This window comes from Lytechinus pictus, chromosome 3, assembly GCF_037042905.1.
Source record: "Lytechinus pictus isolate F3 Inbred chromosome 3, Lp3.0, whole genome shotgun sequence".
Taxonomy (NCBI): domain Eukaryota; kingdom Metazoa; phylum Echinodermata; class Echinoidea; order Temnopleuroida; family Toxopneustidae; genus Lytechinus; species Lytechinus pictus.
The window spans coordinates 21,047,589-21,075,009 of NC_087247.1; the positions used below are offsets into that span (position 1 = coordinate 21,047,589).

Genomic DNA, 27,421 nt, shown 5'->3' on the forward strand with positions numbered 1-27,421 from the left:
GAAATCTTTTTGTTTTACATGGAATCTCCTTATATTCATTCATATGTCGTAAATTGAAAGTGTTTGTTTTCAGTGGAGGTAACCAGTTTTTTTATTCATTTCTAACTTTAAAGCGAAATCTGTGGTAAGTTTTACTCTTCGACTTTCAAGTGATGTCAAATTTAAGGTATTTAGAGCCATGTCATAAGATAGACTTGGTTCCCAATATTATCTTGCATGCTCTTTTCTGGACAGTTTCAATAACTTTTATCTGTTTCAAAGTAAGAGAAGCGGCGAATAGAGGTACACAATACTCTAGGACTGGTCTTACATACCCTATATACACTGTTAACAAATCACATTCAGGTAGATTGTAAGCTTTCAATCTTCTTAGCATGTATAACTTTTTATTGCTCTTTTTCATTATTTCGGTTACATGAGCATTCCACTTTAAATCATTCTGAATTGTAATTTCTACGATTTTCACCGTGGTTACACATTGCAATTGGGTGTTATTTATATAGATCACTTGCGGTTGAAGAGGTTGTTTTGAAAATGAAATTGACATTGTAGAGCATTTTGATGCATTGAGTTCCATACCATTTCGAGAAGTCCATGATTCGAGTAATTCAATTTCAGTTTGTATTTTTGAAGTTTGATTATTCATTCTACACTCTACCATGGTTAAGTCATCTACATATTTAAAATATGACAAAATGCTATCACTACAGGCATCATTTATCATTATCAAAAATAAAATGGGACCAAGTTTGGTACCCTGAGGTACACCCGTGACACTGCATTTTGATTTCGATAACTGGCCCCTATACTTCACAGTTTGTTGACGATTACTTAAGAAATCTACTACCAAAGATATAGCACAAGGTCGAACATGCATTTCACATAATTTAGTAATAAGAATATTGTGATTTATCTGATCGAAAGCTTTCGAAAAATCCGTCAGTATGACTGTTGATATTGACTTAGGTTTATCAGCATTCCTAAATAATTCATGTAACAACCCAATCAAATAGTGACATGTAGAAATTCCTTTTCTGTTTCCGTACTGATTTTGATCAATTTTGTTCGAAATATCTTCGCAAAGCCATTTTGCAATAAAGGTTTAAGCAATCTTCGCAAAGAATGATGTTAATGCAATTGGTCTTAACTCGTTGATTGTTGGTGGGGTAGACTTAGGGACAGGAATTATCTCAGCATACTTCCACATTTGAGGAAAAACACCTTTGCGCATCGTGCAATTAAATCGAAGTATAGGGTATTCTTATACTCTCATGATGCGAGGGATATAACATTTGCAATAAGCTAAACGTAGGGATTTTTCATGGCCAAAATCTTGAGGGATTAGACTGAGCACGGGAGACGAATCAACGCATTAAGAGTAGTATCAATTATTTGATTGTTAAAAAAAATGTTTATGTCTTGAAAAGTGTGTGTGTGTGTGTTAGGGGGGGGTGTGATTGTACGTGCCACCCCCCTCCGAAAAGGGGGGGGGGGGATATATCACCCATCCCCCGGGATTTGCGCCCGTGCCAAATGCGTTATTAGGGGAAACATGAGCAGCATCTACATCTATCTGCCACGAATATTCATTAACCCAGTGTCCTGTAGAAGCGGATATTAATATATTGCAATTCGCTCAGATCACCGAACGTAAGAATCAGTTGATTGATAATGAAATCAAAAGAAGATGCACTTAGGTCATATAATGATAAATGTAATCATGCGCTAAAACCAGGCATAACACATGATGGACATGTTAAATTGTAAATAACCGTCATAATGGTTTTTCATTATGGTATACGAAAGCTTCACATTTCGCTTCATGCACTTATGTCGATATTGATGTAGTGGGTCGTGCTTAAAACGCTCTGTACAACCTTTTTTTCAGCGTAATCATACCTATTTCTGACATTATTAAAAACATAAGGAGTGAATATCATATATCACATTATACATCAAGTTTATCTGATAACCATTTTTGTCGATTAAACAAAATAATAACAAAAAATTGTACCGGAGAATGGAATGAATACAAAAGAGTCATGGTTTAAAAAAACAAATCAAGATGTCTTATATTATAACATTAGTATGGAAAACATCACTGGAGCATGAATTTATGTTTGGCTGTTTCGTTGTAGAGGCTACTATGAAATCCTTTAAGATAATCGTGCCAAAATTGATCTTATGAGCTAACTTTGTCAATTCAGGGGTGCTGTACCCCCCCCCCCCAAAAAAAGGAAAAAAAATATGGTACTATTTTTTCCAACCATGTCTTTATCCGCCATTTTGAATTTCAAAATGGCCCTCATATCCCCGGTTGTAAGAATTGTATAAGATTCAAATTATGGGGGAAATGACCCGATTGTGATGTTTGAAATTCTCTTACACCTTTAGTTGAAATGGCTGATCATTTTGATGAGCCGCTATCTTGAAATTCAAAATGGCCGCCATCACTTAACACATTTTGACTTATATATCTAGTCACAAGCGTCGAAAATGATGAAAACAGGTAAGAATATAAAAATAAATTCCATCCATGCTAGAAAAAAAGCATGTCCCTAAGGGCTGATCTTCAGGATTAGCAGCCATTTTGAATTTAAAGATGGCCGCCATAATAAATCTACTTAGAGCCATATGACATGTTGTAAGCATGGTAGAAGGTTAATGTAGGGAAAATAACTCGATGTGATTTATGGCATTCTAATATACCGTTTAGTTGAAATGGCAGATCATTTTGATTAAGCAGCAGCTGCCGCCATCTTGAAAAATTCAAAATGGCTGCCAGCACTGAACACATTTTGACTTACATCTGATTACCAGTATCTAAAGTGATTGAAAGTGGTATATAAGAAGTGAAACATAACATTATTCTATCAATTCTTGTAAAAAAAAAAACACGTCCCTCATTGTTGATCTTCCAGATTGGCAGCCATTTTTATTTCAAAATGGCCGCCAAAGGAAATCTCTACTGAGCCATAATTCTAAGCATTGTAGAAGGTTCAAATGTAGGGGACTAGAACATGATTATGATGTCTGACATTCTAATACGTGTTTAGATGAAATGGCCTATCATTTTTATTCTAAGCCATTTTGTCTGTTTTATTCAACTTATCTCCTGGTAAGAATATACGTGTATGCAAATCTCTGTTTAAATTCATCCAAAGCCTTTCGAGTTTTGTTTGTTTGTTTTTTGCTCTTTTTAGATATAAGATATCCGTATATATATTTTTTAAATATCAGATATCCAAGTCTTATACCCAATGAACAGATATATTATGCATTACAATGTCATCCAGTTTTTGTCGCCATTCGCTGTACACACTGGCGTTTCGAAGCAGCGCACGGCCACTGAAATTACACGCTTTCTCGACTTCTGTCGCCAATAAATAACAATTCAATTCAAGTGAACATTTATATATATTTCTTCCAATTATCATTTCACACATTTTTCATGTGACTTATAAAAATCAATAATGGTACGAAACAATGAATATGAATACAGTATTTATATCGCAACAATCACAACACCCCATCCCGATTTTCATCAGAATCCTTTTTACTGTACCATTTCGGAACTCGTACCGAATAAAATGACTAACTATCCGACGAGAATCGAATGTGGAATTCTATGAACGAAGTGAAACAACCATGGCAATATACTACACAAATGTTTCCTCTCGATTATTTTAATTTTACGGAATGAGAGAACCGAAGACCAGTGCATTTACATGCGATGAAAGAAAGACCAATTGAAAGAAAGGCATGAAAGGAGGAAGGGGGTATATGTAAATGGGAAGTTGAGCATGTTGATGGTAAGAGATCAATATAAATGATTCACAATATAAGGGATAGACGTATCTCTTAACATATCGTTCTAATCATTTCCTTGTATTCTAGTATACAATTTGAACATTTTGATAAATGTATTGTAGTGTATTTTATATGTTTTTTTACTCTGTAATCAATTTCGTCATAACGATGTGATCACCATTCACCATCATGTGATCACCATTCACCATCATATTTTCTTAGTGACCTTACGAATCTTTTCTTAAATTAAAACCGCATATTCATACTAGGATACGATTCATATTATTTCTAATTTATCAGTTAATGAATATCGGAATAAGGCCTACCCTCCATTCTCTTTAAGCCACAATGCATTAAGCATGCATGAAAGCGAAATTTTATTGTGTATTAGGTTCACCCTACTATACATGTTCATCTGCCGAATAGACCGGTTTACTAACATATTCAAATTTTATGCATACCAGTTTTACAAAGGTTGCCTCTAACAACCGGAAAGCTTGCTCGAGGTTTGCCAGACATAGCAAAAACTAATGTATGCAAAGTGGATTCCAAGTATTGAAATACCATTGTTAGGTACAGGTTAATGGAATAACTCGTTACTAGGCCCCGACATGCCCGAGGGAAGAAACATCCATAAATTTGACTACATTAGTAAACCGGTCTATTCCACCTGTAGAATCGATTTCATAATATTTACGAAAACAACTTTTCAAGGGTAAACGATTTGTCTGTATCTAGGTAACCAAATAATATTCATGAATTTTGATAGAATATCTACAGCTACTCTTACAAAGTGGCCGCGGACGTGGTCTACTATACACCATGTGTTAAGCCCTGGAAAGGGGTAAAAGTGGATTGAGGTAGGGGTGAACAGAGGCGAAAAAGTGGAGTTTGGAAGATAGATAATCTTTCGGAAATGAGTGTAAAAAACCCTTATTTCTTACGAATATTTATTGCACTGTTTTTTGTGGGTTTTTTTGCTTCAATATTAGTAGCACTGCGTAGCGTATCATTGTCTTTAATGTGTCTTCATAGAATATGCCATGAAGTGTCATCAACTCATCATCAATCATTGTAATTGCCATTAACCCGTTTGTTGATGATATTATTACCATGTTGGGCGAAATGCTGGATTTATGCTTATGCTTCAAAAGTCTCTCCGCGATTACCGGTGTAAATTTATGCAAATCGTCAATATATGGTAATAGATCCTGTGCCTGTGTTATCTGGACGGTATTTAAATCAACCATTTTCCCCTTTTTTATTTCAGAGATGAGTTTACTTTTAACTTATGGGAGTATAAATAGCCGCTATGAATTATTCTAGTCATTTACTAAACAGAATATAAAAGTACTGGAAATTAAATTTTGAATTTCAGAGAAACAATTAAAACCACGTTTCATTACACATCCCCCTAATACCAGATTATGTATAGTTCGTAACAACATCAGCAAAAAAATAGACAACTGAGGATTATACAGTATGACAATGGCAACAGAAGAAATTGTCAATTAACTAAGTCATTATTCGATGAAGTTTTTATTATTTCCAACTCCACAAGTACTTGCACTCTCGATCTAATGATCTGTATATTGTCCTTGGCCATTCTGTTGCCTCGTTATCAAAGCATTAATTATCTCTCTGTCTGTTGTAAACTCTGCCATACACTTTTGGTAATGACCCCCAGCTTTAATCACCTGCCAATTGTGATATGTATTCGAGACCTAGACATATTTTTTTCTGAATAATGTTTTTTCTCTCCAGCTTGACATATAGGCCTACTTTATTTCAAAATAGGTTAATTGAAGTTTCCCTGCAAAAGAAAAATTCTTCAAGAGAAAAAATCATATGATAAATAATATCGTGAGTGCACATACTGAAGTCAATTTCATGATGTTTGAATATGCCTCGCAAATCCATATTTGGTATTCATTTATAAATATTTTTTTAATATCGTTTTCGCAAATAAACAAATTGAGTGTCTTTTAATAATAATTTAAGGTAACCTTTATTATGAGTCTAATCATATAATGACATAATATTTGGAAATAAGAAAATAATGATTTATTCAGAGTTAAATAACACAAGGGTGTTGACTATCTTCTTTAAAATAAAACATAAAACAAGTTTTAAGGAAAGAAATCAAACAAAAAGAATTCACAGCTTTTTTTTTGGAGGGGGAACATTGTGAGACTTTGATGCCTTTTACTACATTTTTCATCAAATTACAGCTTGTATTTTTTGCTAATAGATGACTAGAAATTTATCATTTGTTTGTCTTTGCAGGCAATGCTAGATGTTAGTTTCGATGCCGGAGGACGAGTATCTGTTGGTTTAACTGCAACTACTATCGTATCTCAATGGACCTGGGCCGCCACCCTTCTCCAGTCATCAACTGTAGCGGCAAATGTAAGTTTCTTTGCATAACCAGGCCCGTACCACTTTCTGTGAATAACAAAAATAAAGAAAGTAATAATATATTCTTTTTTAATTGTAATATGGGGGTAGAAAGAATGGAGAACATCTCATTAATATATTTTCGGATAAAATGTTCAATGGCTTTATCTCCAAAACATGTTTTGGTCACTCTTTTATTTCTTGGACAAAACAAATGGTTAATTTGAAATGCATATCTGTTGCATATTAGCAAGAAGCCCTATGGATTAGCTTGAGATGTGATAAAAATACATCAATATTGGGAGGTCGATATTTTAGCCACCACCCCCCCCCCCTCTCTCTCTCTGTTATATCAAATTAAACCCTGGATTATAGGTTTAAAGTGCCAAGTTTCAAGGTTGAAAATTTGACAAATTTTCTTGCTTGGTCACTACACTCCCTTGCATTAATTTTACTAAAATCCATTTTACGAAAGTCGAATTAGCAGCCATCTTTACCCTTTCTGCTATACCAAATTCTACTGTATTCATAGCTACAATAAACAGATACAAGTAATGAATATTGCAAGTCAATGAAACAGTCCAACAAACGTTTAAACGCACTTCTGAAGCATATGATTGGTGGAAATTAACTATACAATCTTCGCAAATACATTTAGAACATCTTCAACGCTTTCAGAGGCTTTTTATTTCACCCTTCGATTTGACAGAATGGTATCAGTGGTCCTTTTTGGTATGCAGCAGGGGCAACCGTCCCTCTGCTGATGTTCGCAGCTCTCTCGGTACAGATGAAGATCAGGGCACCTGGTGCAAAGACATTTCTACAGGTCATCCAGGCCCGCTTTGGAAGTCGGACGCACTTGGTATTCTGTGCCTTTGCCGTCATGACCAATATCATCGTCACCGCAATGCTGATGATGGGTAATGAATCGATTGAGAAATAAAGTCTATTTTATATTATAACGAATCCCTGTTTTGTATGGAATACATCTATAAATTAAAGATAAACAATGGGACATAACAATAAAATGTTATCATCTCCAAGGTTTAGTTCAGTAATTATTACAATTCCACTTGTTATTAATGTCCTCTCCAATAATACACCTTTAGTTGTCTTTATGGATGGTCACGATTACACATTCATTAAGACTAGATAAAAGACTATTACGTCATAATAGTCCGGCAGCCCAGGAGATTTATTCAACCGAAAGCCGGACAGGCAAATGACCCCATAGCTGGATGGCATGGACCCTGAAGTTTACAAACATGCAATGCTGCCGGGTTTTATCCGTGGTCTTCCCGCCGAAATGACGTAATATATGACGTTTTTACAAAATGGCACTATTTCACAATTTTTTAGACATTCTACACATAGCATGAAGTCAAGGGAAAATATCTTAGCCAAATCATTTTCGTTTTGTATGAAACTTTCAAAATATATTGTTCAAGTAATGCTAAAGAGACATGCAAAACTTCACGAACAGATATGATTGTTTACATATGCAAATTGCGTCATGAAATTTGCATATCATGAGTTTGAGAGATTTCTTGCATAAAAAATTGTCGAAAATCGATTCAGAAATTTATTTTCTTTTTCAGTGTACTTTGTTTGATATATTTCCTGCCAAGCATAACATCGTTCTCTTTATCTATATCTCTACTTTTAGAAAATATATGTCAGTAATTCGAAATAACATTATAGACTGGTTTCAGCCCTTTTTAATATGGTGCGTACATAGAAATCGTGCGTTTTTTGCCTATTTTCACCATATAGCTGAGGTGTGCGAACGATATGCCTACTTTATTGATGTTTCCTGCATTTTGCATATTAAATCTTCCAAACAACATATTTTCATCTTCATTGTGTCTCTGCTAATAAATAAATGATTTCAGCAAAGATTGATTGCCCACTGGGCAGTCTATATACGCTACGTTTTCTGCCTAGTTTTCAACAACGAACCTATACCATGTATGACTGCATCATTGTAGTCGAGTCGGAAATGGGAGTTCCTGTGCACATTACATATTTCTAATCAACGTTTTTGTATTGCCTGAAGTGTCTAGTTAATGAATCATGATGTTTCCTTTGCAAAATCGTGTCCCAGGGGGTTCAAAATTGATCTCTTTGGCGGCCCTCTTGGATTTTTTTAAATTTGAATTTATGATTTTTTTTTGCACAGAGTGTGACAATGGGACAATCTTAAATGAATAAGCATTTCACTATGATTCGGATATAAATTGGTTGAAATCGTTTTCTGGACAGTCCGGCTAATATAATTTTGAAATAAATGAAAATTAATCCCGAAATTGTAATGCTTTTGGTCCAAAATTTGCATGTGCATTGATATCTATCTGTTCGATCATTAACCTCAACAACTATTGCAAAATGTCAGCATTCGACACGGAAGAGGATATATTATACCGATAATACTAAAACGCTTCATGACAGTACATACTAAGAAATTCGGGTTCAATTTTACACCCCGAGGGATGCACAGGCTTGTCCCTATACGAGTACCCCGATCGGTGCACACGTACACCCCGAATAGGGGTGTACAGTGTGCATCCCTATTTGGGGTGACCATCTGCACCTTAGATGGTGTACACGTCTACCCCTTAGGGTGCATAATGTACCCCACCTAAAATAACAAAAAGATTGTCTAGATTGCCGGTCCATTCACTTTCTGTATCGATTTTTAGTTACCTTAGGTGGGAATCGATGTCACCTCGTTTTATCTGTAGTCAAGATTTTTCCCGGTATGCCATCGAGAAGCGCTGAAACCTGATGAGGTCTTTAGCGATATGATCCGATACTTTTTTGACTTGTGCTGATAGTTGTGATTCAAGTAGCTCTATTTACTGTTTCTCCAAAAGTATACGTAATCAAATGTTTTTTGAAAGAATTATCATCACATAAATATTAAATATTTTAAAAATTATTTCATTTCGGTAAAGTGTGGCGTAAGTGCATTGTTATTTCGGGTAATCTTCGATCACGAAAAGAGTACATGGGTGTAAAACAGACACGGACTCTAGTATAAGAGCTAACTTGCACCTCGATGGTATTAAGGGGTGTACGCACGTATCGTACACCCCATTTGCACCCGGATTTCTTAGTGTCTATGAATGTCTTAATTTGTTTAGTTAAAGGGCAAATACCATGTATTACTCGATATTGCGATATACTGACCAAAAAGCAACCTCTGTGTCTTAGCCACACCCGCAAGAGCCTGTGGAAGGTACCCTTTTCTTATCAGTAGCTTGACTATAAGATTAGACTTTCCTCTATCTGCTACATATAGGGAAGTGCTGGCACAGCGAAGCCTAAACCCTCAGGGTGCTGCCGAAGTCACTCACCCTTTTTTGTATTTTATTTATTTATGGGAAAGTATGCAATTTTGGAGCCCATATTGAGTCAAAAAGCGTTTCTGCTATGTAATAAAGCCACTTTTATTCTTTTGAAACTACATTGAGACAAAAGAGTAGAGTTTCTTCTATCTGCTACATATAAAGAAGTGCTGGTACAGCAAAGCCTACCCCCTCTGGGGCCTGCTGAAGCTACCCACCCCTTTTACGTATTTTACCTATTCATGGGAAAATATGCCATTTTGGGGCCCCTCATTGAGGCAAAAAGCGTTTCTGCTATGTAGTAAGGCCACTTTTGTTGTTTTAAAACTACAAAAGAGTAGAGTTTCCTCTATCTGCTACATATAAAGAATTGCTGGCATATTGAAGCTTACTCCCTTAGGTGGTCGCCGAAATCACCCACCCCTTTTCCATATTTTACCTATTTATGGGAAAATATGCCATTATCGAACCCACATGAGGCAAAAAGTGTTTCTGCTATGTAGTAAAGCCACTCTTATTGATTTGAAACTACATGGAGACGAAAGAGTAGAGTTTATTCGATCTGCTACATATAAAGAGGTGCTGGTACAGCAAAGCCTACCCCCTCTGGGGCCTGCTGAAGCTACCCACCCCTTTTACGTATTTTACCTATTCATGGGAAAATATGCCATTTTGGGGCCCCCCATTGAGGCAAAAAGCGTTTCTGCTATGTAGTAAGGCCACTTTTGTTGTTTTAAAACTATATGGATACAAAAGAGTAGAGTTTCCTCTATCTGCTACATATAAAGAATTGCTGGCATATTGAAGCTTACCCCCTTAGGTGGTCGCCGAAATCACCCACCCCTTTTCCATATTTTACCTATTTATGGGAAAATATGCCATTATCGAACCCCCATGAGGCAAAAAGTGTTTCTGCTATGTAGTAAAGCCACTCTTATTGATTTGAAACTACATGGAGACGAAAGAGTAGAGTTTATTCGATCTGCTACATATAAAAAAGTGCTGGCATAGCAAAGCCTACCCCCTCTGGGAACTGCCGAAGTTACCCACCATTTTTACGTATTTTACCCATTTATGGGGAAATATGCCATTTTGGAACCCCCATTAAAGAAAAAAGCGTTTCTGCTAAAATAAAGCCACTTTTATTATTTTAAAACTACGTGAAGACAAAAAGAGTAGAGTTTCCTCTATCTGCTACATATAAAGAAGTGTTGGCATATTAAAGCATACCCCCTCTGGGGTTGCCGAAATCACCCAACCCCTTTTCCATATTTTACCTATTTATGGGAAAATATGCAATTTTGGAGCCCCCATTGAGGCAAAAAGTGTTTCTGCTATGTAGTAAAGCCAGTTTTCTTGTTTTGAAACTACATGGAGACAAAGGAGTAGACTTTCCTCTATCTGCTGCTAATAAGTGCTTGCGCAGCAAAACCTATCCCCCTTAGGGGGTTGCCAAAGTCACCCACCCCTTTTCCGTATTTTTCCAATATATGGGAAAATCTGCCAATTTAGGAGCCGCTAAAGAGGGTAAAAGTCGATGTGCCAGCACTTTTTTTACATGTAGCTGATAGAAAAAAGGCCTATTCTTTCATTTCCAAGTGGTTTCCAAAATCAAAACTAGCTTTACTATATAGCAGAAATGCCCTTTTGCCTGAATGGGGACTCAAACACTGCAATTTTGTCAATAAAGAGGGAAAACAGGCAAAAAGGTGGGGAGAGTTCGGTAGCCCCTGAAAGGGGAATGCTTCGGTGTGCCAGCACACACATCTTTATATGTAGCTGATAAAGAAGATCCTTTTTTGTCATCTCCATGTGGTTACAAAACAATAAAAGTGGCTTTACTGCAAAGCAGAAACACTTTTTGCCTCAATGGTTCTCCAAATGGTGAATTTTCCGAGAAATGGGCAAAATACGAAAAAGGGATTAGGTGAGTTTGGCAGCCCCCTGAGGGGGTAGGCTTTGCTATGCCCTAACTTCTTTATATGTAGCTGATAGAGAAAAGCCTACTCTTTTGTCTCTAAGTGATTTAAAGAAAAAAAAATAAACATACCCAAAACAAAATTTTGCCACATTGGGGGCTCCGAAAAGCACGATATCTTAATATTCAAGCTACGGATAAGGATTGGGTACCTTCTACAGGCTCTTGTGGGAATATGCTTCAAGGTGCCCGGACGTAATTGCATGCAAAATGAAAATGCAGAGCAATGCCTCGATCCTCTAACTTTTTCAAGAGGTTTCATTACTATAAAATTTGCTTTGTGTAGAAAACGCCTTTTACCCTCATACAAGTAATATATACATTTCTATCGCTACCCACGTTACATGCATTGCTGCGTGTTAGACACACCAACAAAGGCGATGCACGATAAAACCAATACATTTTGGACCAATATTTTTGGATGAATTCTTTGCTTTTTTTTTCTCAAAATATGTTAACCGGACTATCCAGAAATTGATTTCAACCGATTTATACTATCCAAATCACAGTGAAATGCGTATTCATTTAAGATTGTCCCATTGTCAGACTCTGTGCAAAAAATACATTTTCATTAAAAAGATCCATAAGGGCCGCCAAAGATATCAATTTTGAACCCCGTGGGACACGACTTTGCAAAGGAAACATCAAGATTCATTAACTAGACACTTCAGGCGATACAAAAACGTTGATTAAAAATATATTTTGATGGTGTACAGGAACCCCCATTTCCGACTCGACTACAATATAATGCAGTCATACATATACATGGTATAGGTTCGTTGTTGAAAACTAGGCAGAAAACGTAGCCTATAGACTGCCCAGTGGGCAATCAATCTTTGCTGAAATCATTTATTTATTAGCAGAGACATAAATGAAGATGAAAATATGCTGTTTGGAAGATTTAATATCATGCAAAATGCAGGAAACATAAATAAAGTAGTCATATCGTTCGCACACCTCAGCTATATGGTGAAAATAGGCAAAAATCACACGATTTCTATGTACGCACCATATTAAAAAGGGGGCTATAATGTCATTTCGAATTACTGACATATATTTTCTAAAAGTAGAGATATAGATGAAGAGAAAGATATTATGCTTGACAGGAAATATATTGTAATGAAATGAAAGGTTTATTTAATGTTCAACATGGTTTTGGAACGGTGAAGAGCGTAGAATAGTTTTTAATCCATGTATACAATTGCATAGGTAAATTCAGTAATCGTTTGTAATCGATTATGTAGGGATTTTCTTTAAAATGTATGAAAGCACTATTTGCTGAAAAATAACGATGTTTACAACTGTTTGATTATGTTAGATGTTTATCTTTAATTGTTTTACATCGTTCGGGTATAAATAGTAGTGACAATTACCATTGCTGTAGTTGAATAGATTTATTTCATAACCCTAACTGTTTTTAAAAGAGGATTAAATTTTAGGCTTGACAATCTCCCATCTGAGTAGATTATGAGCCATTTAATATGCTTGGCAGTAAAAGTTTTCTAAAAGAAACTCTGTTCAATTTTCAATGGAACCTGCTGCGACAGGATGAGCATGATTTCTCAGTAAAGTTGTAAGAACTGAATTCTTTGCTTCTTGCTTGAAGTTATTTTGTTGTACGGAGCTACAATTACAAGTATACATGGTCGGAAAAGCAGAAGTACTGACTAGAAGAAGTGAGAGTACGGAAAATACTGACTTTACCTATAATATCGACTTCACCGAGATACTTGGGACCTTTCGCAATCCTCACGGACGCTAATATTAGGGTCCCCTAACACAAAAGTTAACGCTTAATCATACACTTGATTTTTAAGATTGATTGTACATTATAGTCAATAGAATCAAACGTAGAAAACTGCTCTACAATAAATGCTAAGCTTTGTGTTACAGGGGGGTTACAGGCCTTACAGATCTGCTTTTCGTGTGCAAAATTCTTTCCCGCGACACCCGCACCATACATGCATGTACATTACGACTGATGGCTGGAGATATTCGAAATGCAGGACCTACAATAGATTATGACATGGATAAGAAAGTAGTTTTTCAAACAAATCGAGTACATATTGAGTGAGGAAAAAGTTACTGAATTAAGGCTTAGATATAGATCATTACAGTCCATCGAATCGATATTGCATTTAATGTGGATTATTGGTGGATCTCTGGCAATTGATTCCATGGGCCAAATCACCACTCCAGCCGAAACCATTTCGCATGCGTTGATTATGTACACAGCATGTATACGTCTGACGTTTTTTCTTTTGTTTACTCCTACACAGCGGTATGCCTCTAGCACACAATGTAATGGGCATTATGTTTTACTTTCCCGAGAAATGGGGATTAGATTCGAATTCCCGGGGGGACCAATTCCATTGATGAGTGATTACCAGGCACGACCATGCGGTTTCGAAAAGTACCCTAAACAAGGGAAGCAAAGCTTTTCCAGATTATGGAAATGCATCTCTTAACAAGTATTTAGCTTGTGAAACCCTACAAGTATTGAAAACATATCCTCTTTTTCAGTATTCTAAACATCGTTTTTGACACCCTTTTAACGTTACATAGGCTTATTACGTAACGTACTTGCCCACTCTTTCCCTTTTTACGTGTGGTCGCGCCTGATATCCACTATTCAATGGAAGTGGCCCCCCCGGGCGGCCTCTCGAGCTCTGGGTGGAACCAAATGTGGCTTTGGAAAGTCGTCCTAGATCGGATATATCGCTGTTACCATAGTAGCAACCAGAATTTTGCACACGAAACGCATATTGAATGTTTCCGTTGCAGATGCGAAACGAAACAAAATCTCATGTCACACAATTTGCATTGCAGGACAGATACGACCATGACGACGGGCCCAAAAGTCTCTTCCAAAATCAACTAATGTCGTAAATAAACGAAAAAACGGGACTGAAAATACTGAAACGAGAGAAGATACGGAAAATACTGACTTTACCGAGCTTCTGGAAATGCTGAAATGAGTGAGGATACTGAAATTACCGAGATACCGATATACTGAAATTACGGAGATACTGAATACTGGTATTCGGTCTTCAAGATGGTTGTGCGGGTCCATGAGATATGATATGTGAAAAAGACGGACTTTACACCAACTGGTTGTATATTGCAGCCGAAACGAACCAGCTCGTCAGGAGAGAAAGTCGGTTCGGCTACAATATCAAACAAAGTACACTAAAAAAGAAAATAATTTCTGAATCGACTTTCGACAAATTTTGAAGCGAAAAATCTCCCAAACTAATGATATGCAAATTTCATGACGTAATTTGCATATGTAAGCAGTAGTTTATGTTCGTGATATTTTGCATGTCTCTTTTGCACTACTTGAATAATATATTTTGAAAGTTTCATACAAAACAAATATGGTTTGGCTGAGATATTCTCCCTTGACTTCATACTTTGTGTAGAATGTCTAAAAAATTGTGAAATGGGGCCATTTTGAGGTGACGTCATATATTACGTCATTTCAGCGAGAAGACCACGAATAAAACCAGGCAGCAATGCATTTTTGTAAACTTCAGGGTCCATGCCATCCAGCTATGGGGTCATTTGCTTGTCCGGCTTTCGGTTGAATTAATCTCCTGGGCTGCCGGACTATAATCATTATAACGACAAATATTGTTTAACGTCAATGGAATATTCGTTTCGATTTTCAATACCACCCGCACGTTGCTTTATACGATTTAGTGTGAAATATGGGAACGTAATTAGATTAAATAAAATCATCCTGAGTAAAAGGAAATGGGTGAGTTCTTTATGAAGGAAATAATCCTCTCTGTGGAGATTATAAAACTCTTTTATGGAAGAAGGTATTGCATGAAATCAGGTATCGTAGAAACCTGCGATCCTTCATGTTTAGTATATTTTTTTCTTTCCGGGGAGGGGTCTTCTTGAACTCCGCGACCCACTATATAGTTACTTCCAGTATGTATGTATATTTATATTTTTGGGATCTAGTGTTAATGTGACTTAAACGGTTTTTTATGGAACCTAAAGCAGATAAATTAACTAAAGAATGTCTATTTCGGTTAAAAAAATGATACCATTATAAAAGTTAGCATGTATTTGTTCATAACAGGCTTGGATTACTAATTTCAATCGGTTGTCAGGTGTGCTTGATTTTCATCTAACATTGATTAATTTTTATTCATAGGTTTTAGTCTTATTTCACCAAATGTATCTGTGTAAATTTCATGATTTGATGTACGATAACCATTGATCAATATGAGCTTATGCACACATTTCTTCAGTATCAATGAGTACAAGATTATTTTTCTCTGTATGGTAGAATAGTAAATTTATGAAAAATCCATTGTTCTTTGTCCGAAATACCTGGTTATTTCAGGAGGTTGTGCAGTTCTGACATCACTTGTGGATGGTCTATCATTGGAAATGGCAGCCATGTGTTTGACGGCGATCATCTGGGCTAGTACGGGTATCGGTGGGCTTGGAGCCACATTCTATCTCTCTTATTTCAACACCACCGTTATATTCATCATCATGACCATCTTTGTACTCATAACGTATAACAACGTCGGAAGTCAGAACACGATACTTGGTAAGTATCGTGTACCACGATACTTCGAACGTGGAAAGTACCACGACCCCTCGAACGTGGATCTGAAAATAAAGATTATTTCATTATTAATATCATAATGTCATAGTTGATTGATATATATTTGGCTGGATGATATATCCGCAACAGAGGCTTTGTGTAGTGACCACCAAAGTCGTGTCATAAACCACTTTTGCCATCCAGAAGAATCGAATTTCCCGTGCTACCACGCTACCTCACGGTGTGGTTGCCATCAAAACCACCTCAATTGTGTTACTATGGAAAGCCAACGCCCCCATGATCTGTATCCGATCTTCGTGCCGGATGTGTAGGGCTATACCCGGTAAGACTTATGGCGGTGTTGGCGTTTCATATATATCATTACATTATGGTTACATTAATATACCAGTATTATCACTATCATAACCAATTCTTTTATGCATGCAGGTACTGTTGATACAATGTATAGTTACCTGAACTGTACATTGGGTCCTGAACAGAACCAGGACCGGAGTTACCTGACCTTTCTTTCTCCCAGTGGGATTATGTTCGGTGTCATCAACATCGTTGGTAAGATAGCATTTATTTATGAAAGACAGACTAGAGGAGTAGAGTTGTAGTTAAAGGACAAGTCCATCCCAACAAAAGTTGATTTGAATAAAAAGAGAAATATCCAACAAGCATAAAGCTGAAAAATTCATCAAAATCGAATGTAAAATAAGAAAGTTATGACATTTTAAAGTTTCGCTTAATTTCACAAAACAGTTACGTGCACATACCAGTTGTTATGCAAATGAGGGAACTAATGACATCACTCACTCTTTATTTTGTATTTCATTATATGAAATGTGAAATATTCTAATTTTCTCCCCATTGTCCTGTGAAACAAAGTTTTATTTCTCCCTAAACATGTGGAATTACCATTGTTTAATATGCAAATAGCGAATAGGCATGAGTGCGATGGTGCGAGATTTCGCATGAGCTGAAAGAAAGATGCTCTATTCAACGAGGCGTTATATATAGCCGAGTTGAATAGAGCGTTTCTTTCTTTCAAAATGTCATAACTTTCTCATTTTACATTAGATTTTGATGAAATTTTCAGCATTATGCTTGTCTTATTATTTGTATTGATTCAAATCAACATTTTTTTGAGGTGGACTTGACCTTTAAGATGAAAGATAACATAAACAGATATTTTTAAATGATTTTTAAAACTCTTTGTTTAGAAATATAATATTACACCGGTAAACATTTCCCGGGCAAAATAATGCTTAGATCACAAACCGATCACATGCAACTCATATAATTATACTCCCGTAGATCTACATCATGTGAATTTTAAGAAAATGGAATAAAAATTGTGACAAAAAAGATCATCACTCAAATAAAACCCATTTTTTAAACAAATGATAGGACCTCACATTTTTTATTGCCCCCCCCCCAAAAAAAAATGTGTGTGTGTTTTTATAGGAGTGGGGCCCCTGGCCACGGTGCTAGACTCCGTTTGTTTCCTCCCATACGTGTACAAAAGTTTGGAGTTGGGAATAGCAACTTTTGTAAGGTATTATAATTATTTTTCGAAAATTTCATGAAAAAGTAGTCATTTATTTTCACTGCATGGCTACTGCTATGAAATTTTTGCATCTGACATGTCTGATTGGATGAAAGAAAATTTGTGAAAATATTGATTTGTTTCATGAAAAATCTCCTAAGGATTCAGAGTAGTTGGCAAGCGAAGAATAGAAATAGAAGAATTATGAGCTGCCCGGTAGTTGATCAAGACTCATTCACCCCTACGCATTGATAGGTCTAGGCTTAATAGTGACATTTTTTCTCAAGAAATGTATTATTTCTTCACAAGAAAATTAGATAGATACTCTCTCTGACCTAAGCAGAAATTTAGGTAAAATGCCTTCAGTTTCTTCTCTGTAGTTTTTAAAATGAGATAATCTTCATTTTCCTGTTTATTTTCCTTCAATTTCTATGTGTGTGTATGTTATATATCATCTCAAACCATAGCTCTACCATAATCATGATGATTGATCTATGATATATATACATTTTATTAGAAATTCCTTTTACGAGATAAAATAACTTATTATAGAAAATAATACGCCTATTATAGGCCTAAAATGCAGATCCCTATGAAAAGCGGATTCTTCTCTGATTTTCAATGATTTACATATAAGCTGAACATATTTTTTTTTCGGCACAGAGACAACGTTTTGAATATAGGAAGTGCATAAAGATAAAAGGAATTAACTATACTCCGGCTGCCTAAGAGTCTCATAGATCAGGTAGATAGCAAGATATGACTCTTATTATCCTCAGGTTCTACTGAATAAATTATCTCTGCTTTGGCCTTAAGCAGCTTTTAACGGATGACAGTTTTGAATATTATATGTCATTGCTCTGAGGTCTCGGTAAAAGCTTTTGACTTTACATACTCTGACCAAGGAGCTCTGACTGAAGTTACAGTGCATGGACGAGCAGAAAATTCCGAAAATTATTATCTTTTATTTCCAAAACACACAGAAAAAACTTCGACGAAATATTGAGAAAATTACAATATATTTTGAGAAGTAAATGCATTTCAACAAAAATTAATATTTAATACGACATGCTTTTAAACCAGCGATGTGTCTCTTCTAATTATCCCACTTCTTCCCTTCATCACCATCGCCTTCTTCTTCTTCTCCTTCTTCTTCTTCTTCGTCCATTATCATCGTCTTCCTCTTCTCCTTCCCATTCTTCTTCATCCCAGTATTTTATTTTCTTCTCCACATTCTTCTTCTCCTCCTTCTCACCTTTTCTTCTTGTTCTTCTTCTGCTCCACCTACGTCCGTCCCTCCTCCTCCTCCCTCTTCTTCTTCTGACCTCTTCTTCTTCTTCTTCCTCACCTTTCACTTCATTCTACTAAACCATTAAAACAAATTTTGAGCCTTTTTATAGATGTAAATACAAATGAATGAAATCATAATCAGGTAAATTTTTGATCGGTATATTTTTAACTTTTAATAACCATAATTCCCTGGGTGAAATGGTAATGAAAGTATTATGTTTGCAGGACAAAGCAATGCCTAATATTGGTGGAAAGAAAGTTGATGAGTCATTTGATAAATTCAAACGATAATGACAACATTTTTATTGCACCATTTCTGAGAAGGTTCAAAGCGCATAACATTAAGACAAGCAACATTGAAGCAATTGCTTGTCATTTATTTTTTAACCAAAAACGCTTTGGAACGAATGAACCTAGCGGTTTTTGTTGACAGCAAACATGTTGGCAAGTTATAAACAGGAGATAGCTCTGGATGAAATGGTAATTACATATTGAGTAATTAATCCATTTGATGTAAAAGAATGACAAAGGGATTTTAAATTCAAACATTGATTTTCAATAAACTGCAGTATTACCATAAGCATTTAAGGCGCCGAATTTGTTGAAATAGCTTCAGATGATAAACTGGGATTTATGCCTTGTTTTAAAGATTGTCATTATGATATTCACAACGTAGTTCGGTCTACCCATCATACCGAAATATGTTAACAATTCCTATACAATGAAAATGACTTTGAAATGACGATTAACAACACACACAAAAAACAGATAAAGACAATTATGATTACTAGTAGTATAAAAAAAACAATGCAGTTATTTTAACACAGCGTCATATGAAAGGATGAAATAACATCAAACACAAGAAAAAATACTCGTATGCGGATGCCGCTTGAATGCGTTTCTTCCTCCGATACATATACACCGAACGCACACACAAACGCGCACGCACATAGCCCACTCACACAGACTAACCCTCACACACTCATGCGCAACTCCCTCACCCACACTAAATAACACCAAACACGCGCTGAGCAGAAATGAAAATGTCAAAGAAAATGCTAAAGCGAGTGATCTATTTATATCTAAACGTCATCAATCTTGATAATCTTATCTTACACTACTTTTCGTAAGCCCGTATGTGTAGAAGTGTAAGAGAATCACGTTCTGCAACATAACAGTACTGTCTGCACTATAACAATACTGTAACATTATTAGAGCACACGGCTGCTGCAAAAATTAAATAACTATAAATCATTTCATACATAAAAAAACAAACAGGAAATCATGTTATCGGATACTGCAAGAATAGTAAAATTGCATCACAGTAATAACATTTTTCATATCTATGAAAATCGAAGCCCTGTCTACTATTTCCAACAATGCAACTAGCTTGTCTTTATTCGAGGAGCAGCGTTTTTTAAATAAACCACATACGTGATATAGGTGCAATACCCGTATACTATTCATGAAAGCCCATTTGTATGATCAGTAGACCTTATCTTATTACCGGAGGCTGCGTTGGTCGAAAGGAAAATTAATTTGATTGAATTTTGGTCGCGGACGAAAATTGCTTTCAATTTGATGATTACATCATATATTACCCCATTAACTCTTAACATGCCATGTGTAATTTTTTTTTATAAATGGAGCATAACCTTTTATTCGAAAGTGACATTTTGTATTCTCCCGAGGTTGTGATTTTAAACTGAGCAGTTGAAATCAAGTAGTCAATTCAGCTGAGTATTTGAAACTTGCACCTGGATGTTTTTAACAGTACCCTAGGTATAAGTTGCGCTGAGACCTTAGTTTAAGTCGTATTTTAGGTATTCATCACAGTCTGTTATTCTTATTTTGTTAACTACTCAGAGCAGGTTTTAAGTTGTGCTGATGTATGGTGTTATACGATTAATTCGCTTATCATGCGAACACTTTTTCTCCATCCGTTGCCATGGATCAGACGTTTCCAAAGATTCCTGAAATTTTAAGGCTGAAATTTTAGACTTTTATACCTCGAAAGTAATTTGGCGAATCATTTCATATCATTGATTGCACGGGGTGAAGGCACTTGCCCTTCTGCCTTGCTCGCATTATGTTTATTTTACTATACTGGCGTACCCCGTCGCAAGTTATTGCCTTTAAACCATATGTTGAAATAATATTTTGAAAACATGGAAAAAAATAAATGTATATTTGAAATGAATGAAGGGATCCCGTGTCAGGACAAAGAAAAACAAGGATAAAATATTGAAAAATGGAATAAAGAGTTTATTTTCTAAATATTATGCCAAAATCTATCACACAATCAGATTTTCATTTTAAACAGGTCAATTTTCTTAGCTCCATCCGTCATGTTTTGCAGCCTCTTTTTTTTTTTTGGGGGGGGGGGGGGCTGATTCTATTATGCTACCGAATATTTGCATTGCGTTTTGTTTCCATTATCATAAATAGTAAACACTTTGTATTTCCGAACTTAAAATAACCTTTATAAAGAGTAGTCCTCACGTTCTATGATGAAAGAAGCTCTCTGAAAATGTATGGAGCTTGTTTTTTTTTATTACAAGCATAAAAAATGGTTGAATGTTGAAAAATGCTCTTACAAGTCTACCAAATTCTGGTGAGTTCTTCAGGACCCCCAGCATCCCGCTTCCCACGCTCTTAAAAATGATCGGTCAAAGTACAAAAAAATGATTGGTCAAGTAACCAATCTGTTTTTTAATGTGTTCGACCGATAAAAATTGTCGATATCAACCAAAATTCTGGTTGACTTTATACGATAAATTGGTTGATTTTGACCATATTTATCGGTCGGACACATATTCACTAACGCATTGGTTATCATGGTTATCTTGACCAATCCCTTTTAAGAGTGCGGTGCCATGAACATTTAGTGCTTTTAACTGGAATAGGCATATACCTTGTCAAATCTTCTTCACTATCTGCTATTCATTCCGTTTAATATTTCACTTGTTAACTGTTCTCACCCAGGTAACTTTGGAACTGTGTTCGTAGATCAGTCCTACTGGCAGAGTTCAGTAGCAGCCAAACCAAGAGAAGGCATGTGGGGATTCCTGATTGGTGGTTTAGTCTGGTTTGCCATTCCTTTCACCTTTGCATCTACCATGGGTCTTGCTTACCTGGCACTCAGCGCCAATGCTGGTATGCATCTTCTTTCACCGGAACAGATTGCTCAAGGTATGAAAACCATTTCTAGAGAGGGGAAAAGGAATGCTTGGATTCGGGAGAAATCAGAGTCAAACAACAAAAGAAGAGAAAAACTCTCCAAATGCAGACATTGTAAAAGACGAATAAAGCTTAGTCCAAATGACGGTAGAATGTGAAGTGGAAGGGAAGGCCATTGGCCAATTGGACAGTGGGTGGAGTGGAATGGTCATGGCAAAAGAAAATGCATACATGAGAATGTTCTTTGACACATTTGATGACTATGGCAACACAGTAGTAGTAGTAGTAGTAGAAGTAGTAGTAGTAGTAGTAGTAGTAGTAGTAGTAGTAGTAGTAGTAGTAGTAGTAGTAGTAGTAGTAGAGTAGTAGTAGTAGTAATATTATTATTAGTAGTAGTAGAAGTAGTAGTAGTAGTAGTAGTATGCAATTCATCATGTCGTTATGATGAAGTTTTGAATGAAGACACTTATGGAATGTCCTCATGAGCAGGTATCAGATAAGTTTTCTTTATTCATGTGCATTTTGGATACTTATTGCGTTTTCCAGGCCTAGTTCCTCCAAAAATTGCACAAGAATTGATGGGCCAGAGCGGGGAGGTTTTGATGGTCCTTATGATTCTCATGGCCGTGACGTCAACTGGGTCAGCGGAGGTCATGGCTATCACGTCTATCTTAGTTTACGACTGCTATCAGATTCACTTGAAGCCTTTCAGACGTGTTGCCGATAGCAATGGCTGCGTCCTCTGTGGCAAATCACGTGGTCGGATGGCGTCGTTGAGAGACCAGTGCAACTGCCAGAGTATGGTTGACTGTGAGTGGTGTCACGCTGATGATGAGTGAGTAGATTTTAGGCATACGGACAGTTTACATATATCTTTGTGTCAGTAATTCTCACCGCCAACTTTAGAGGGTCATCACTCAACTAATACATTATTCGATATAATAAGCGAAGCCACGTAATACAACAAGGGCAGACATGCATTTATGCATTTTTTTTGCCAATAAATAACTTGACCTCGGGTCAAACACACCTAGCTTAATAGTATGTAAAGATATACATTTTTCGGCATTTACCGAACTTGACATCCATTTGGTTGTTTATACAGTTAAATATGCAGCTATTTTAATTTCCTGCATTCTCATCATACCATTGCGCACAGAATTTATACTTAAACAATCGTGCCATCCCTGGCTTTAGGTTAACTTCTCATTATACTCTTTCTCGGAATGGAAAGGACTGTACTCATGAATTACAGTTTCCGTCTTGGAAGCTCTCATAAGAACTCGATAAAATAGTGCATTTACGTAAAACGAACATAAAAATCAACTACTGATGTGATAATATCTCATTTACTTCTATTCACTTCACAGAGCAAGAATGGAACAAACAAACCGTGCCCTTAAGCCTGCTTTCAAGTGCACTGTGCATGGTACATATCGCACTTATCTGGAGCTCCTCCAGAGCAAAAGAGATTGGAGTCTCGTCTGGGTTTCTCTATCCTTCATACCTCTTACACTTATCTTCAATTTTTTACAGGTAAATTGAGGTTCCTAATCACTTTGCTGCCACTTATATTTACTATAAAAGGTAGACTATTCGAAGTTGACTAATGTTGGAGAGGCAAAATGAAAAGAATCTCTTAAGCAAAATGGAGAGGCAAACTGAAAATAATCTATGGAAAGAATCTCATGTCACGTTAATGGTCAAAGAGGTGGATGTGAATGTTTGTGTGGGAGTGGGTGGTGTGAATTACCTGCTATGTAATTTCAAAACGAAAAAAAATGGTTAAATGGTTAAATTTTATGAATGAGATACGATAAAAATATATATATTTACATATGAGAAAATGTTAATCATTTATTATTATTATTATTAAGTTGTAAATGTATTATCATACATAAGATTTGGAAGAGTTTTATTGTCATTTTTTATGAGTTTGCCTATTGAAAAGAGCCATTATGAGGTTACCATTGATCTTTCTTCCTTGATGTAGATGTCAAGAAGGCTCCTTGGATGATGAAGCCCATTCATCCGGTCTGGAAAACCTATAAGAATGATAGTAGTTACGTGAAGGAAGGGGTGAAGTAATATAAAAATATATAAAAAAATGACGCAGGAGAGAAAGAGAAAAGTGTGAGAAATAGAGAGGGAGGGGGGAGGAAGAGGTCAGATAAAAGTAGAGGTACGCGGATGAAGAGTTATACCTACTGACCTATATAGAGTTATCATTTATTTTTAATCGACAATTAGGCAGTGGCTTACCTAGTGCGTGATGTCCTCGCCTTTGACTTTCCGAAAACGGCCAGAAATTAAGTTAAGATTGTCATGAATTTTCACGTGCGCGGCACGCTGATGCCGAGCATGTCTGCATGATACACTGTAGACAGTTAAGAAGATTCTCAATATTAAGGAAGGGTCACCTTCTCAATACAAACAATTTCATCCTTTTCTGCTGATGCAAGATTAAGACTGTCCACGCTTTCTACTGGGTCATCGAGTCAGTGACCTAGTCCCTGCTTATTCAATAATCACAAAATGCATTTTCGAAAATTTCTGTAAAAGATGTTGAAAAGGAGGAAGTTAGGAAATGATAATCAGTAAATCTGATTTTAAATGTCAACTTATAAGCAATTTTGAGGGCCTGAAATCATGACACTAAGCTGCGTTAGCATGGTTATAGAGCATGGACCTAATAGAGAGATGACTGTCATTTCTGATGGGACTATTGCGGCCTTGAAATTGATTTTTTTTCTTTGCTGTTTAATATCACAAATCAGATGACGCTTGCCCTACCGAGTTTAACCACTGAATTTTATTCAATCACTAGGTGAATCTCAACGCTGTGTACAATTTCATGGGGATCCTGATAGGCTCATCAGTAACTCCTATTATTCTGAGCATGTTTTGGACGAGGCTGACTGGTATGGCTATGATAATGGGTGCCACCATCGGCATGGCGTGCGGATTGATCACGTGGATCATTGCCGGCTCCATTCTGAATGGAAATTTAAACTTCACAGTCTTCTTCGATAGTTCATGTAAGTTCTATGTTATTGTCATAATATCCTCGCTAATTCGTTTATTCAATAAAGAACTATATTTACTTTTCAAACGAGGCATTGATGACATAAATGAAACAAAGATAAAGATATTTTTTACTTCTGTGTGCAAGAGAAATGACTATATTCATTCCATAATTACAAAAAAAATGAGAGAGGGAGAGAGGGGGGTATCGTTACGGATTACAACTATAACTATGGGCAATTAGTACAACTCTTTGTTCTTTTTCATCACCCAGGGGAAAGCTTCGATGAGAACATGTTAATTGGTAACTGCGGATCCATTCTGTCGGGAGCTCTAATAACTTTGGTCGTCAGTTTCTTAACCAACCGTGGTGTAACAGAAGAAGAAAAACACGAGATATGGGAGAAAACAAGAGATATTGACAATCCGCTTTCACCTTGGCCACAACTCTACGTCAAGTGAGTTAAGGGTTGGCAACATAATTGATGAAGAATTATACATGTTTAAACATGTAAAAGAGGACACGACCCACCGTTTATTTTGCCTAGCGAATATGTACGAAGGGCCGGGCTAATGAGCCAAACAGATTTATGGGGATGTTGAAATATTTTCAAACTAAATAGCCTGTCCATTCGAAAATAAAGCGATATATTTTTTTCACAAAATATATGGTTATGCAAATAATTTGATCATGCTGATGGTTCAGAAGAAGCGGCCCATCTGATTTCTGGAAATTTCTGGTATAATTATTACGACAAAAAGTTTTAAGAAGTTGGGCTTTTGGAGTCAACTCCTGCCTTTACATGAAATAGTCATTTTGTTCTTTATAACATTTTTCTTTCCGATAATGAATCCGAAGAAAAAAAATAAAAATAAAGAAAAAACTAATCGAGCATACACAATTCGACGATACTCACAATGTATATGTATATATCATGCAAAGATTCCCTGCACATGCACATTCACACACACCCTTCACCCCCACAACGCACACACATATTGTTGCCACGCTTCTTCAATATAGTGTGAGGAAATCCATGAATACTTAGATAATTATTGCCTGTTTAGTAAGAACCTTAACAAAATTCAGATGTGTATCTTTTAGCACGAATCCAGCTCAGCGTCTTTTACAGCAGATTTTTCTTCCCACATTCGCAATTGATCAGGTTTTTGCTGAAATAGGAGAATCGGTGTAGAAAAGGCGTATGGGGTTCCTGTGGAAAGATGCGACTCGGAATTTTATGTAGTCCCTACAGTCCTTAATAACAAATGTAATCTTTATATGGAAATGTGTCTAATGGTTTATTTTTGTTTAGGGATACATATTTTTATAAATACCACTGTTATATTTGCTTTTTGTGTACATTCATACAGAGAATTTGGGGTTCCAGAAGGAAAGCTAGTCTACAACCGTCCTTCGCTACTGCAGATGCTTAGTGAGTTCCGACGAGCAAACCTCATTGCAATTGTATCTGGAGTGAGCGCAACTATCATTCTCGCAGTCATCTGGCCAGTCATCATGAGCTCCATGGGAGTCCTCAGCAGGAACGAGTTCAGATCCTGGATATATCTTTCCGAGACTTGGGCAGTTATCGCTGGTGTGTTTATCATCTTCGTCCCCATTGTCACGGAGGTACGAGACATTACATTGCGTTTGAGAGAGAATAAGGCCAGGATGGCGGTTGGTCCTGTCGAAGAAACCACCCAACCAGCAGAAAGAACTGCTCAGCCTTTACAACATCAACATGATGCTTACCAGGTACCGACTGTCAGTGGACAAACTTTATAACGGTATTATGAACTCTCTTTTTTTAAGGATTGCCTATATCTGTATACGTATATTGACGCGGTCCCTTTTGACTCTCAGAGCTGCGAAGGGCGTAGAACAGCCTTTCGGTAAAAAAGAAACATTGCACTTTTAATCTCTTTTATCCCCAGCAGGGGCGGCGCTACAGGGGGGGGGGGGACTATCAGACAGTTTTCCATTAGTGTCCTAATAGACGATAAACTTCTTTGGGGCATGATCATGTAGAACACGTTAGTAAAAAAGTATGTGCTGCTCTCGCCATACTGAAAAGGGCTAATCCATTCATTGAAGTTACCACGGCAAAATTAATTTATAACTGTCAAATCCAAAGTCAAATTGACTATTGTTGTGAAGTATGGGGTTTAAGATTTATCACACAAACGAATCAAATAATAAAACTTCAGAAACGTGCTGCCAGAATATTACTCAAAGCTAACGTCCTCACCCCGTCTGATCAATTATTTAT

The 27,421-nt window shown here is 36.5% G+C and overlaps 1 protein-coding gene across 1 annotated transcript; it reads left to right on the top strand.

Annotated features, from left to right (window-relative positions):
• Positions 1-5,107: 5,107 nt before the first annotated feature.
• LOC129255796 (uncharacterized) lies at positions 5,108-27,421 on the top strand. Its single transcript, XM_054894123.2, has 10 exons — positions 5,108-6,219; positions 6,917-7,127; positions 15,893-16,105; positions 16,550-16,672; positions 21,930-22,136; positions 22,671-22,959; positions 23,495-23,660; positions 24,952-25,162; positions 25,423-25,606; positions 26,523-27,421. Exons 1-10 carry the CDS (start codon positions 6,100-6,102, stop codon positions 26,935-26,937), a joined length of 2,139 nt encoding a protein of 712 aa, XP_054750098.2. The 5' UTR covers positions 5,108-6,099; the 3' UTR covers positions 26,938-27,421.